This window comes from Cyprinodon variegatus, unplaced genomic scaffold, assembly GCF_000732505.1.
Source record: "Cyprinodon variegatus isolate N-32 unplaced genomic scaffold, C_variegatus-1.0 Scaffold505, whole genome shotgun sequence".
Lineage (NCBI taxonomy): Eukaryota > Metazoa > Chordata > Actinopteri > Cyprinodontiformes > Cyprinodontidae > Cyprinodon > Cyprinodon variegatus.
The window spans coordinates 200,741-215,538 of NW_015150958.1; the positions used below are offsets into that span (position 1 = coordinate 200,741).

At 36.5% G+C, this 14,798-nt stretch overlaps 1 protein-coding gene across 1 annotated transcript; it reads left to right on the forward strand.

The window, feature by feature from the left end:
- Nucleotides 1-1,522: 1,522 nt before the first annotated feature.
- On the forward strand, nt 1,523-11,009 carry LOC107094766 (transketolase-like). The gene is made up of 14 exons (XM_015390589.1): nt 1,523-1,830; nt 2,845-2,962; nt 3,050-3,163; nt 3,260-3,357; nt 4,498-4,689; nt 4,843-4,961; nt 5,101-5,297; nt 6,204-6,368; nt 7,195-7,351; nt 7,785-7,915; nt 8,015-8,098; nt 8,220-8,313; nt 8,772-8,894; nt 9,441-11,009. Exons 1-14 carry the CDS (start codon nt 1,724-1,726, stop codon nt 9,626-9,628), a joined length of 1,887 nt encoding a protein of 628 aa, XP_015246075.1. The 5' UTR covers nt 1,523-1,723; the 3' UTR covers nt 9,629-11,009.
- Nucleotides 11,010-14,798: the final 3,789 nt, after the last annotated feature.

Sequence of the window (14,798 nt, forward strand, 5' to 3'; positions counted from 1 at the left end):
AAAAAAAATACTAGTAAGAATTAAGTTTTATATATCTAGAAAGTTTTAAAGAATTGTTTCTTGAATGGTAGTAGATCAATGTATCTATTTAGATGAAATCTTCTGGCAGCTAACTAAGATGAAGTCTAAAAACATTGTTCTAATATATAGAACCTGTGGATCGTCTCATGCCTCCCTCCTAATGTTGATTAAGTCTTCTTTTGCACAGTAAAGTGTCTGATTGCAGACAAGTGGCCGTTATAAGTGGCCTTCAGTTCCATAGAATGGCTTCAGATTGTGCAAGTACGCTCATTAGGTTGTCATCATCAAATGAATCCTAAAACTAAATGAAGTGATTCCTTTTTTGCATGCAGAAGTAATAAATCTAATAATGTGTAATCTGTAAATAACTTAGTTCTTTATGTACTGTAATGAAATGATCCGCATCTCGCTCATATTAAACAAACCAAAAACAAGTAATCTGATGCCCTGTCAACTGAGTTGTACAATCCTCTCCCTATAACTATTCAATTCTCTGTGAAAAAGTGACAATCATTCTTTAATAAGATCCTCGTCAAACAGACATGCAATGTCTGTTTTTAAAACCTAATGGATCTAGTGAATGATATATAAATGTATTTTTATGCACAAAACTACGAAAAAAAACGGACTATATCAGGAAATAAAACAATATGATTTGTTCTAAGCATAGCTGACACAGCGGACCCTCCGAGTTTACTGAAGAAAACCCCGACCAGGTTAGCTCTGAGGAGAATGTTACTACAGTGACTGAAACAGAGGTTGAGGAAACGCTCCATGTGAACCAGAAAAGCCAGAGTTTCCCTGTCATGAGGTTTAGACAACTTTTCTGACAACAAGATTTCTGTAAAGCTGCTTAATGAAACAGACCCCAGGTGTGGAAGCAGACTTCTAGGAGATATTCTATATTTTTTGTTTATTGTTTTTCTTCATCTCTCTTTCTGTCTCTTTCATTTTCTCAGTCCACTTAATTCTTATCCCCTCTCTCTTTCTCACCTCCCATTCAGTCTATGTCCATTGCATATGGACGCATTTTTCCCAAAGCAACTGAAGTTTTATACATAATTACCAATTGAAAGCGTTTGGCAACAGCCATATGGTCTGCTTGTGAAAACAAATCTGTTGGGCTATAAATCATCACATTTCAGTGGCAGGACATTTTAAAAAAGCAAAAAAAAAAAAAAAAAAAAAAAAAAACACTAAGCCCTATTCAAGCCTTAACAAACAGTAAATTGGGCTTTTTGTCAGTTGAAAACAAGGAACAATCAACCGTCCTTTTTGATGTGATTAGTTTAGACATTAGTGTCACATTTAATCAGAAAGAGATGCCTAAAACACCACACCTTGCCTATCAACATCACCGTCATCCTACAGCCAATAGAAATACTGGAATAAGTCGCATTCTTTTTTTGGAGGAACACCCACTCCACGTCACTTAGTCCCCATCACCACCCCACCCCTGCCCACACCCCATCCCTCCTGTGTCTGCCTGTGGGTGGGTGTGTATGTGCTTCTGTCCTTGTGCATTTTGTCTGCAAACTTCTGTAGGATAAAATCCAGCCTCTACACTCTGCTCTCCCTCTTTCTCTCTATCACTCTCACACATACAAACACAGGTGCTGCTTTGGCAAAGCTCAGCCCTATACAAAACACTCTAATTCAAAAACACTTGTTTTGGTGCTGTGGTACTTAACAATTTGACTTCATGGAGGATTATCATAAACCTGACCAGCAGACAGTGCAGGTGCTGAGGAACATCGCCAACCGCCTCCGAATCAACTCCATTAAGGCAACGACTGCAGCTGGAAGTGGGTGAGTTCCATCTGACAAATTGCCTAATCTGTAAATCTAGAATATGGGATATCGAAGGGATATTGGTGGATATTTTGATACTTTGATTAGGATATTTTAGCAAAAAATATGTTCACAATTTTGGGGGAAAGTGGCAAATAAAAACAGGCAAATGTACTGAGCTGTGCACGCACAGATGCACACACTAAGACACAAATGTAAGCGAAGGGCAAAGGAACAGTGTGTTCTGGCATTGTGTTCCTTCAGGCACTGGATAGAACAAAGGTTACATTTAAGTTTTATTGTGTTTATTCCAAAATGTTATGAAATGTAATCTACATTATTTTGTTTTTGGTTATATACAGAATTAAAAATGCTTTCCTTGCCCAAATAAAAAAAATTTAAAAATAAAAATTTTTTAATTTGCTCTTTTAAAGGTAGCTCAAGTAAATATGAAGTATTTTACACACAATCAGACCAAGAATAATCTTTTTGTCCTTATAAATGATTGGATCATATATTTTTAGAAATCTTTAAATTGTTGATTAATTTTGTTGTACGTATTTGAAAAAAAATGTCAGAATAATATACTTATTTAAGATATTTAATAATCTACTTATTCATTTCACCTGCAACTACAATGATTTACTCAATAATACTCCTATCTAATTTGATCCCTGACAATGGAAAGGGTAGCTATTTCTGTCGATATACTAATATGGGAATTAATGCGTGAATCGGTCAGCGAGGGCAATGAGTTTAATGTTTCTGTGTCAGTGTAGCTTGTTTTAAAACCAAAATGGTCATTAGATTAGCAGGTCAATAAAAGAAAGTATGTTGTCTAACATTACATGACATTTGGAACAAAAAAAAAAAAAAAAAAAAAAGAAAATGTTATTAATTTAACTTTGTAAAAATGAAGTGACATAACAGCTTAGTCTGACTTTGTATTACTGATGTAAAAATGTGAACATAAAGCAGCCAGTTGGAGACTTTGTATGTGGTTTTCTGAACCTTATCTCCTCTGTTGTGCAGCCATCCGACATCATGCTGCAGTGTAGCAGAGATCATGTCTGTGCTTTTCTTTCACACCATGAAGTATCGCCCGGAAGATCCAAGGAATTTCAATAACGACCGTTTCATCCTTTCCAAGGTGGGTTGGTGTGTTCTCAGGGCTAGTCAGGATTCTTCCTCGTATTTCTATCATGGCATTCTGAACTGCTTCTGCATCTTCTCTCAGGGCCATGCTGCTCCCGCCTTGTATTCCATGTGGGTTGAAACCGGTTTGCTGAAGGAGAGCGACCTGCTCAGTTTATGCCAGGTTGACTCAACCCTGGAGGGCCACCCTACTCCGGTAAACTGTGACACCCCACACCCCCCCTTAGGGATTACCTTTATCAGTGCAGCCACTGTATTAACAGCCCCTTCCTTATAACTATTTCCTTTTCAGAGGCAACAATTTGTCGATGTAGCCACTGGATCACTGGGGCAGGGTCTTGGTGTGGCCTGTGGGATGGCTTACACTGGCAAATACTTTGATAAGTCCAGGTAATCTATTGCATGTGATTTCATAGGCTTATAATTATTTGTGTGAAATTTAAATAAAACCCTGCTTGTTTGTATAATAAACACAATAACTATAGGTGTACTTTGTCACCTTTAGTAGGATAGTCATGTTCATGTTCTTATTTTTGTAAATGTTATTTATTAATAAGTAAAATCACAAAATGCAACTTTCTTTACTTTTGGAATCCTTTTTTTTTTTTTTAATATGCCTTCCAATGTTTTTATTCCTGTATCATTTCTAACCAGAAAAGCACTAATTTCCCCCAACCTATTGTCACTTCCACCTGAACTAAATACCTGTATACACAAAAACTTTTGGAAAATACCTGGATTCAGATGGTAATTTTATTATCACCAAAATAAAATAATTTGATCCCAGTCACAATACGCAACTCAACTTGGAAATTTCAACAAAATCCGTTCAAAGCTTTTTTTGTTATTTTGAAAACAGACAACCAAACCAATACAAAAGATAATCAGCAGCTTTCTCCTTCTGTGTGCTTCTTAAAACATTGCAATTTTTGAAATCATGCACCAGAGAATCATATATGGTTTCCCTGTTGTGTTCTCACAATGAGCTTGTTGGTAACACAAAAATACACCACAAGACAATATCTCTAACATGTAAATTTATGATCCAGTGATGGGAACAAAATAGTCTTGTATTTAAAAATCCTGTTTTTAAAGCTTAGTTTTGAGGAATGCACCTTTCTAACGATTTTTTATGAAGATTTCCACTTGCACTGGGTGTGTGCTGAAGCTACATGCTCTGCACCCACAATTCTTCTGCTCTAATAATCACAGGCTCAGCAGTCATATCTCAATTATTTCAACCACTCAGGCACATTTAGATTCAAAATCAAATGCTGATATTTGATTTACATCTGGTTCTTCCTTTTGTTCCGTTTTTAAAGTTATTCATATGTTACACTTAGAATAAAAAATGTTTTCAAAGAAGTACATCCCCTCTCCACTATTATAATCTATTTTGCTTTAGAAACAGGTTAGGTTAAAAACTCACGGGTCAGAACCTAAACAGAAATTTCATGACTGAAACAAGTAGCGCCAAGCATATCACATGTTAACGGCGATGAAAGCTCTTCATTTTGTTTTCTGCTGCAGTTACCGTGTGTACTGTCTGCTGGGGGATGGGGAGATGTCGGAAGGCTCTGTTTGGGAAGCCATGTCGTTTGCCTCCTATTATCAGCTTGACAACATGGTCGCCATCATGGACATCAACCGCTTAGGCCAAAGTGACCCTGCACCCCTGCAGCATCATGTTGAGAAATATCAGAAGCGCTGTGAGGCTTTCGGGTAATAGTGAACATTGATAATTCAGCATTAATTGTCAGTGCTAAAATGAATATAAGGGTATTTTTATCATAACTGTGTTGTGTTCACATAATCCATAAAATGAACAATGATGTGCAGTTTTCATTGTGATCCTATACATGTGTTTGTGCTTAGCTGGCATGCCATTATTGTGGACGGTCACAGCATTGAAGAGCTTTGCAAGGCTTTGAGTCAGCCACGTCATCAACCCACTGCAATTATTGCTAAAACCATCAAAGGCAAAGGCATTTCGGGTAAATGTCTGTCCCCTTCATCTGCAAATGGATGGTTCAGAACTTTCATAAAATGCACACAAAACCTCACACATACTAGTGTCAGTTCGGAGCTATACAACTGAAATAATATCTGTATATTTTGCGTGTGCTGCTCCAGGTGCAGAGGATAAGCTGGGCTGGCATGCCAAAGCTTTGCCCAAGGACATGGCTGAAATGGTTATAAAGGATCTGCAGAGCAGGATTATGAACACCAGCAAGCACATTTACCCTCCTGCTCCCATGGAAGACTCCCCCCCAGTTAGCCTGAGGAACATCCGCATGCCAAGCGCACCCAACTACAAACCTGGAGAAAAAGTTTGTAGAATCTACAAAGCTACAGCATAAACTCACTTCTATATGGACTGTTAACAGAATACTTTTGTCTTCATATCTAAAGTCAAACTCTACAACTCACATTAATTTCAAGACAAGTCACAGTGTGCTTCCTAAATGTTACCTCATGCTAAGTTATTGCTTTGGGCATTAATGGTATGTGTCTTATTTATTATTGGTTATTTATCGGTAATTGTTTAAAACATGTTGTTCCTGATATGATAGTAATGCATACCTAATTAATACATAAATAATAACAGTTAGAAAAAAACCTTTCTAAGCTTAAGTCCATTTCTAAATACTGATCATCAGTCTTTCTCAACACAATAATTTCCATTTTTGTACAATGACATAAAAAATCCAAACAATTTAAAATGTAAAGGAATCTAAAGCCCTTCTGCAAGGTAGGATAGAAACATAGAACTGGCAACTGGTATTTTATTAAGAGAAGATATAGGAATAAAAATTCTGTTCTATAAACGATATAACATGAAATCCCCTGATACTTAATAAAATGAGTACAATTTATGAAAATGGGTCAGTGCAAAAAAGAACAAAGAAATTAGTATATGTTCGTTCATTATTTCTTTGTATTGACCCATTTTTTTTTAAATTTTACTATAATTTTACTATATAATATACTAAATAATATATATTATAGTATATATATATATATATATATATATATATATATATATATACTGTATATACATAATCTTTTTTGTGTGTGTTTGTTTTGCATTTTTGCATTTGCCGATTTTTTTAAAATCACCCTGTGACCTATTTCCTAGAGTTATGACACCAAGTAGCACCTGCAAACTAATACATTCACTCAAAAATACTGATAACTGAGTGTATTACATGTTTAATTATTTAAATTTTTCACAGGTTGCTACTCGCAAGGCCTATGGAATGGCACTGGCCAAGTTGGGTCGCTACAATGAACGTGTGGTGGTCCTCGATGGAGACACCAACAATCTCACCTGTTCTGAGATCTTTAAGAATGAGCATCCAAACCGCTTTATTGAGTGCTACATCGCTCAGCAGAACATGGTAGGGTGTCCAAAATAATTCACATCAGAACTTTGTCCACGATATTTAAAATGTTATATATTCTTTATGTTCAATGTCATGATTCAATTGTATTCTTTTTTTTAAACACAGAAGAGGGTTTTCTTAGCTTTTCTTTTTACTCAAAAACAGCTTCAACTTCTCCCCCAAATGTTGATGTAGGATGCTAAAGGTAGCGTAACGTAGTCATCCTGGTAATGCAAAACGTTGGTCTATATTCATTATTTTATTAAATCCTACTGTAGAGATAGATTCTACGGCCCCAGCGGTCATCTGTAATCTAGGTCATCCATGCATGTGATGATAAGCCATCATGACAAGTGTATTCGCAAGTAAAATATTAATCAGTACAGAGGAAGGGACCATCTGGCTGAATGCAGGAGAAAAGTAAAAACCTAATGGTTTCTAATTGAATATGTGAGCAAGTTAATGTAGTGTCATTTTGCACACTACCCTGTTTGCTATTGGCACAATAAAAGATCTTGACATTAGAATCTGCTTTGAGCATAATACATTTTATTACTGTAGTAAAGAAGAAGGGCAGAAAAGGATTCGTAAAATGTGGTATGATGCCCTCCATATGGTAAAAATAAGCTGCAGAGATTTCTGGAAAGCTCCTCTCACTAACTCATAGCTGAACTGGTCTTTGGTTCAAAGAGACGTTTTGGGGAGGGTTTTTGCAAAAAATATTAGATGCTCTGGGAAATCTTTAAAGGGTCAGGTTTGTTTGACCTTTGACTGTCTCACTTTTCAGAGGAATATAGTATGTATGTAATATCCAAAAATGTTTTTTTTTTTTCTTTTGCAGGTCAGCGTTGCCATGGGATGCAGTGCACGGGAGAGGAACGTTGTATTTGCCAGCACCCTCGCCTCCTTTTTCACTCGTGCCTATGACCAGATTCGCATGGCAGCGATTTCAGAAAGCAACATAAATCTGTGTGGCTCCCACTGCGGTCTGTCCACCGGTTAGTAGATTGTTAAGCAGCGTTTACCATAAGTCTTCTCACATATCCTGCCATGTAGTCTTCTTCTATTCCTTCACACTGTGTCCTTCACACCACCTCTGACCTCCCAGACTACTGTTGAAATAGTAAAATGTTGGACAAATTAAAACATTTTATGATGAATCTGCGATCATCATTTCTCTTTTCCCTCTTGAGGTTATTTCCCTTACTGTTTTACCCCACTGGCCTTTCAGTCCTAACTCAGTCCTTCCCTCTTTCTCCTTTTGTGTCTGCACTGGAAGCTGACAGCAGTGAGCCACCTATCCCTTTCTTAGTCCAGGTACCCTGCATCCAGAATGACCTTTTTGCTCCTGCATGCACAAGCTCACCTAAAACCTAAATTGCCTTACTGTTGGACACAGCGAATAGATTATAGAAGTTTGCACTTTTACAGGAGAGGAAGGCCCCTCTCTGATGGCTCTAGAAGACATGGCTATGTTCAGGGCTATTCCCACAGCTACAATCTTCTACCCCAGCGATGGCATTACAACAGAAAAGGCTGTGGAACTGGCTGCAACCACAAAGGTAGACATGGCTTGTCTGCAGAACCACTAAAACCTTTATGTAAAGCAAAATTATATTGCTTATTTGTCATATTTTTTCTTAATTCACCTTTTTATTAAGGGTGTTTGCTACATCCGAACCAGCCGCCAAGATAATCCGGTCATCTATAACAGCAATGAGGATTTTCATGTCGGACAGGCAAAGGTGAGTCTCTGTTAAATCATACCTGGCCTTTATTAATAAAAAAAAACAAATAAAAAACTGATTTAATGTTTGAAGAATAAAAGTAGTATCCTAGAAGACAAAATTTCATTTCTTTTGGCAGGTGGTTTTCCAGAGCAAAGATGATCAAGTGACTGTAGTTGCAGCTGGGGTGATGGTGCATGAGGCCCTTTCTGCTGCTGAGCATCTCAAGAAAGGTACAGGACAAGAGAAATAATCTAAACCATGATCAAAGAGAAAAACTGTATTTAAAAGAAAGAAAAGATCAAGTTTCCTTTTGTCTAAACACCCTTAACGTGTTTCAAAATGAAAGCTAAAAGAATGCCCACATAATGTCCCTTCGATATAAAAATAAAGTTTAAAGGTGGTATGGGTTGATCAAAAGGGCTTTCCAAGCCTGACTTTATACCACTTTTTAAGGATAAATATTGATGATACCTCCAGGATCAAAAGTCAGATTTTCACTTAGTTTTTTTTCCGCAAACAAAAAAAGGATGAGTTAAATAGCCATTTAAAAGATTCCATGGTCATCTATTGTTAGGAGGATAACCGAAAAAAAGCTGATGAATTATAAACAACCTTTAATTTTCTAAATTCTTAATTGTTAAATAGTCCATATGCTAATATTTTTCCCCCCATTATTCTCATCTTCCAGAGAGGATCTCTGTAAGAGTGATCGACCCTTTCACAATCAAACCTCTGGACATTAAAACCATCACCGACCATGCACGAGTCACCAGGGGAAGGATCCTGATAGTTGAAGACCACTACTACGAAGGTAGGTTTTAGAAGTTTCACTCATGCTAAAGACTTCTTGCATTTTGCATCAGCACCAACAACCTGGCAGCCAAGCTGTGTGTGTAGAGCCTTGCAAAGGGTTCGTGTCTTTATTTGTTCCATGGTGGCACATTTCTATTGGCTCAGTGACATAAAACATGCTGTGTTGGCATTCGCCTATTGGCTGAGGATGCCTTCTGTGCTCTCATTGGTGAGAAGGTATTACTGCTGTTGTATGTTTTTTAAATGTTAGGAAAGAGAGGCAGAGTGCTGTCAGGTTTCCTTAACTGAGCATGTGCCTAAGGGGCAGAGCATGACCTAGATAGCACAGTCTGACTTGCACAGCTCTACATCGGAAAAGCACAGGCTGATTCTCTAGATTCGACAAAGAATCAGCAGCTGTAATAATTTGTAGGCTTTTTCACTAGTTTTTTATATTCCAGATTTTATCTATTTTAACTTAAATTATATATAGAGAGGAATTTTCCTTATACTGACAGAGTACCCAGAATATGTCTCTCCAATAGACTTAACTGTTGTTTGACAGGTGGTCTGGGGGAGGCAATGTCCTCAGCAATGGTCAACGAGTCTGGATTTACTCTGCACCGCCTGGCTGTGTCCCACATCCCGCGAAGCGGCAAACCTCATGAGCTCCTGAAGATGTACGGCATAGACCGTGACGCCATTGCTCAGGCCGTCAGAAAGATGCTCAGCAGTTCTGCTAATGCCAAGTAGTTCTCCCTGTGCCCCGCCCACCTTTATAATTACACTATTCCAGATGGCGACAGATAGTCACACTCAGATTTGTTCTGGAAACACACTAACCCTTTTTTTTTTATCTTTTGACATTCACTGTAAAAAACAAAACCAAATAGTCTCTGATGTGTTGTGATGTTGTGCAGTTCACCTTGAAGTAGACATCAGCTTTACCCATTTTTTGTGCATTCTTCCTCACACATAATATCTCTGTAACACGCATTTTCACGCATAATCTCTACCTTCTTATGGAACTATAGTCCAAAAATAAGATGTTTCCATTTCTTATTTTTTTCATTTTATAAATAGTCATTGTGCAAAACTATTTGTTGTAATATTTTAACAACACTAGAGATGTATCGGTCTGAGCTCTGTGGCTGATTTTAATCTTCCGTTTTGACCTGCAATCCCTTTTAACCCATTTCTGTTAAAAAAAAACAAGAAATTCCATTTTATTCTGATCTTTTCATCATTAACAGTAATTATTATGTTCAAAGTAATATCAGCATGTTTGAGTTATTTGTCTTTGTAAAGCAGGAACAAAAAACAGGAACAAAATGATCACAGTTCAGATTTTGAGTTGCCTTATCATCTTACATTAGCAATTAGCATGGCATAGCATCCATCTCTGTGTTTTACCAGGAGTGTCCATTTTTATCTGAATTCTGAGCTTTCCAAAAGGCTGTAAACTTTTCCAAATGCATCCTTTTTTCCAGGACCAACAGAGTTATTGCAAACAGGGGGTACCCAGGCTGAAATATTTCCAGTTCTTGGCATATGGCAATCGGTCGATTTGTCCCTTTTACTCAATTTTCAAGTTGGTGAAAGTCTTGTGGATATTTGATCATAAAAAATGACTAGAAAATGACAACGATACAACATTTGACTCAAAAATACAGTTCTGAATTCTGAACTTCTAGTTGGCTGGTGACTGGTTAGAAGTCTGCTGCAGCTGTTTTGTCAATGCTTCTCTTCATATTAGTTACGCTTTCATGTGCTTCTTAAATTTACCTTGTTCAACAAGAAATAGTTGTGTATTACTGTTTTAATATTGGGTGGGGACCAGTTTTCATGTAGGTGTTTGTTGTGTCAACAGAGTCAGAAAGGATTCATATGGTTCTTGTCTTTAGAAGGTGGCAGGGGCAGAAAAACACAGAATAAAAACAAAGAAAATGCTTTGAGGTTATAACCCATATGCCACTAAATAAGGTTTTACTTCCTCGTTCTTTCTTTTCAGCACTGTTTATAATATCTATTTTAAAGGCGTCCAAACAAATACACCTCAGGGCACCAGATCCATCCAGTGTTGGTCCAGAGTATGACTAATAAAGATTGTGGCAGTGATTTCAGTTACGTCTCACTGGAGAACATGAGAAAAAAGAAAGAAAAAACACCTTCTTCGTTACTTGAAATTTTGTATGTCCAAAAAACATCATGTAATAAAGCCCTCTGCATTTTACTTTGAAAACTTTTGCTCTGTTGTGTTTTTTTTTAATCCAGTGATTTAAATGAATTCAAAGCATAGAACAACACATTTTAATCTAAAGTAAATCGTGTCGTATTCATATTATTATGCATTCCTGAAGATTTAATATTTTCTTATATTATTTATTTTAACAAAAGAAAAAAATAAGTTAAAGCTTGACATTTTCTTGACATCAAAGATGACTTCCTGGCATCTCTGATTATTCACAGTTCATCTTATCAAGCACAAGTTTGCTCTTTGGCCTTTATGATTTCAACCTCCCTTCTTGGTCTGAGGTTGTAAACTAATGCTACCTCCAGGCTCTCTGCTCCTGTCTCAGTTTCCTGTCCAAAAAAACAGACAAAAAGTGCTCATATCAAGCCTTAATATATTTACTTTCAAATGCATTTAAAGATTTGAATCATTACTTTTAAAGAAATGGTACAAGAGTTACAAATTCTTAGGAACAAAACTGTGGAGTAATTTTTCAAGTCTGCATACCTCAAAAAGCTATATTTTCGTTTGGCTCCCCTTAGAGCAAACATTATGATTCCACATCCATAAGAGAGAGTGTAGACTGAAATGAAGGCAGATAGTTTAAGCAAAAGAAACAACATTCACCCAAGGGAGTGCTGTATCAAACATGCTATATTGTGTGCGGTACTTACCATGGTAAGAACGAAGGTTCAAGACGGCCACAAAAATTGCGAAACAAAATCCCCAGTACACATCTGAAGAAGGGGGGATGGTAAAATTAACATATATTGTCCCAGTTAATAATGTTTGATCCCCTAAATGTGTATTATACTGCAATATTGCTGATGATTAAGTAAAACAGATTAATACACAGTCAGCTCTGGGTATATTTAGAATTACATAATAGATAAATAACCCTTAGGAAAAATGAAGTAAAAACCTTAAAATGAATTCAGAGTTGTTTGTAGGCTGTTTGGGACCCTAAACAGATATAAATTACATTTTCCAGTTAACATCAATACACACAGCTCAATCATTATCGCAGTTTAATCATCCTTGCTTCAAATAGTCTTGTATTAAGCATAAAGCTTAAAGATCAGTACTATAGTTTGCCGTTAATTCTGCAATTTAGGTATCCTAGAGGACAAAAGGATGCAATTAAAAAAATTATCCCATTTTATAGTTAACAAATGAGATGACAACAAAATAGTTCCTAAAAAAAATTTACAGTTGGATGAAAATAAAGAGACTGCTGGAGATAGGCACCAGCACCCCTCCCGACCCCACTCGGGACAAGCGTGTAAGAAAATGGATGGATGGATGGATGGATGAAAATAAAGAAATATCAAGGAACACAAGTTTTGTTTTCCTTTTTGAAGCATTATTTAGGGCACAGATGTACTGCTCTTGTGCGCCCTCTGGTGGTTGTAGAATTCACAGCCCCTACTTAAGCACTTTTTCCCTTGGCCAGCTCTAAATATGACACTAAGGAAAAACATTTCTTTAAAAAACAAATCTTACTTTACCTTTCATCAAAACAAAGAAGAGAATGTGAAAAGGGCTGGAGAGGGATCCACTTTTTTTTTTTTGTCGCAAAAATGCACCTTGAGAATGATGATAAGAGAGGCTGATGCTAATAGGACAGCAGTAAGATATGCTGCTGCAACCAAGTGTGTATTTTTGAAGACTATATAGTCCTATTTCACAAGTATATTAATTAATTTGTGGGAAGCTGTGATTTAGTTTGATTTTATATTGATGCAAAAAATATACCTCTTTTGTTGTAAGGAGACCCTTTACAAACTTTAGTGTGGGCTGGCAGGTCTGGGAAGAAAAAAATACATTAAGACCTAATACATAAAAAAACAAAACAAGTAAACAATATTTAAAGTGTGTATAATAATACATCGATCTGCTTACCCAAAGTTATGCCCAAAATCTCAAACACTAGGGCAAAGAACACGCCTAAAACGGATGGAACTAAAATTGCTGGAAGTAAAAAAAAGAAAAAGAAAGAAAACATGAGGTGAAGTGTTTACAGTAGCTAGACACTAAAACATTATGGATACATATACTTACAATGAAACGGCCTATAGAGAGCCATGGCACATCCCAAACCAAAGCAGATTGAATAAAAGTGGTAATATTTGTCTGAAAATAGTCAGAATAAACAGTCAGTCTAGATATTCTCAAAATGAAAAGGTTTGCTTTAACAAGGTGTTATATGACTATTATAAATAGATGATACATACAATGGTTGTAAAAGTTATTTATAGGATTCCCTTCATTGTCCTGTAAGTGCAAACAGGAACTACATTTAGTAATAAATCCAAATTAGAGATAGGCCAATAGTATAAAGCATGATATCATTTTGTACTAAAACCTTGTGTTAAAGTGGTAACACCGGCTAACAACCAAAGCAAAACCTTTCAGATCAGGTGTACATACCATTTAGCCTCAGCTATAGGTGGGAGAGTTCTCAGGCAGGTACAGCAGCATTAAGACAATCAACATTTGTCTAACAACTTCCTGAAGCCGGTCCAACCACTCAGCCATGGGCTGCCACGAAAGGAAAGTCCCTGATAAGGTTGTTTTGCTTTCACATTTGCTTCCCCATTTTAAAATCTTGAAATCAAAGCCTTTGTGTGCAAATTAAATGATAAAAGATGTGCTTTCTATTTATGTTTACTATAACAGAATACTAACATTAAATACTAACACTAAAAAAGGCTACTTATAACTACTACATTATTTTCTGTAAACTCGAGGCTTTACCCGTCCTTTCAAATCCTTAACGTTTTTTAATCCCACTTACACTGGAAATAATGGAAATCTAGATAAGTTGCAAATGCACTTAGTTTAGATAAATCTAAACTAAGTGCATTTGTTCTTGGATACAGAAGGTTAAAGGGACATTTTGCCAAGGGAACAAGTAAATTTGCACTTAAAATAAGAAAACATAATTGCATTGTCTTCTTTCAAGTGCATATTATCTAATTATCTTATTTGAAGAAAAAAAATACTCATTCAATTGGCAAACTATGTCATTTATCTTCTCATATTATGGGTAAATACACTCTAAGAAATTTCAACTTATTTCTAGATCGTTTTTCCAGTGTACATATAACTTGATAGACATTTCCATAAAAAAAGAAAAGAAAAAAAGAAAGAAAGAAAAAAAAACAACCCCTGGAATTATTGACATTGTATCTCCACTATACAGCACCAACAACTGCAGATAGCGCTGTTACAATTCCAATGTCACCGTTTTCTTATGTCTTATCTAGGAGGTGCTCTGCAACGTTGATAAGCGTAATGTAATGTCTAGTTACATTTTCAACCAATATTCAGCAAGTCTCTCAATCTGCATTATCAATGTGTGCAGAGGAACCAGAAAGACAGCGTTAATTCCACGGTAGAAATGTCAAGAACAAGTTTTAGTCTAAATAAACGCCCTACCTGTTTCATGGGCATAGCTGCAGTTCCATTATAAAACCGCTAGATGGCAGTATTGTATTCATATCATGGCTAGTACGGTATCCTGTGGAGGACACGCTAAGCATTCTGGTCGTTGAAGTCAATATCGCAGCTGTGTCAGGCAGTCAAAGTAACATTAGCGTATTCTTCAAAACTACAATTCCCTGTACAGTCACGTAGATTTGAATGCTGTGCGGATAGCTTTTTCCAGTCGATGATCTCAACAGAAGT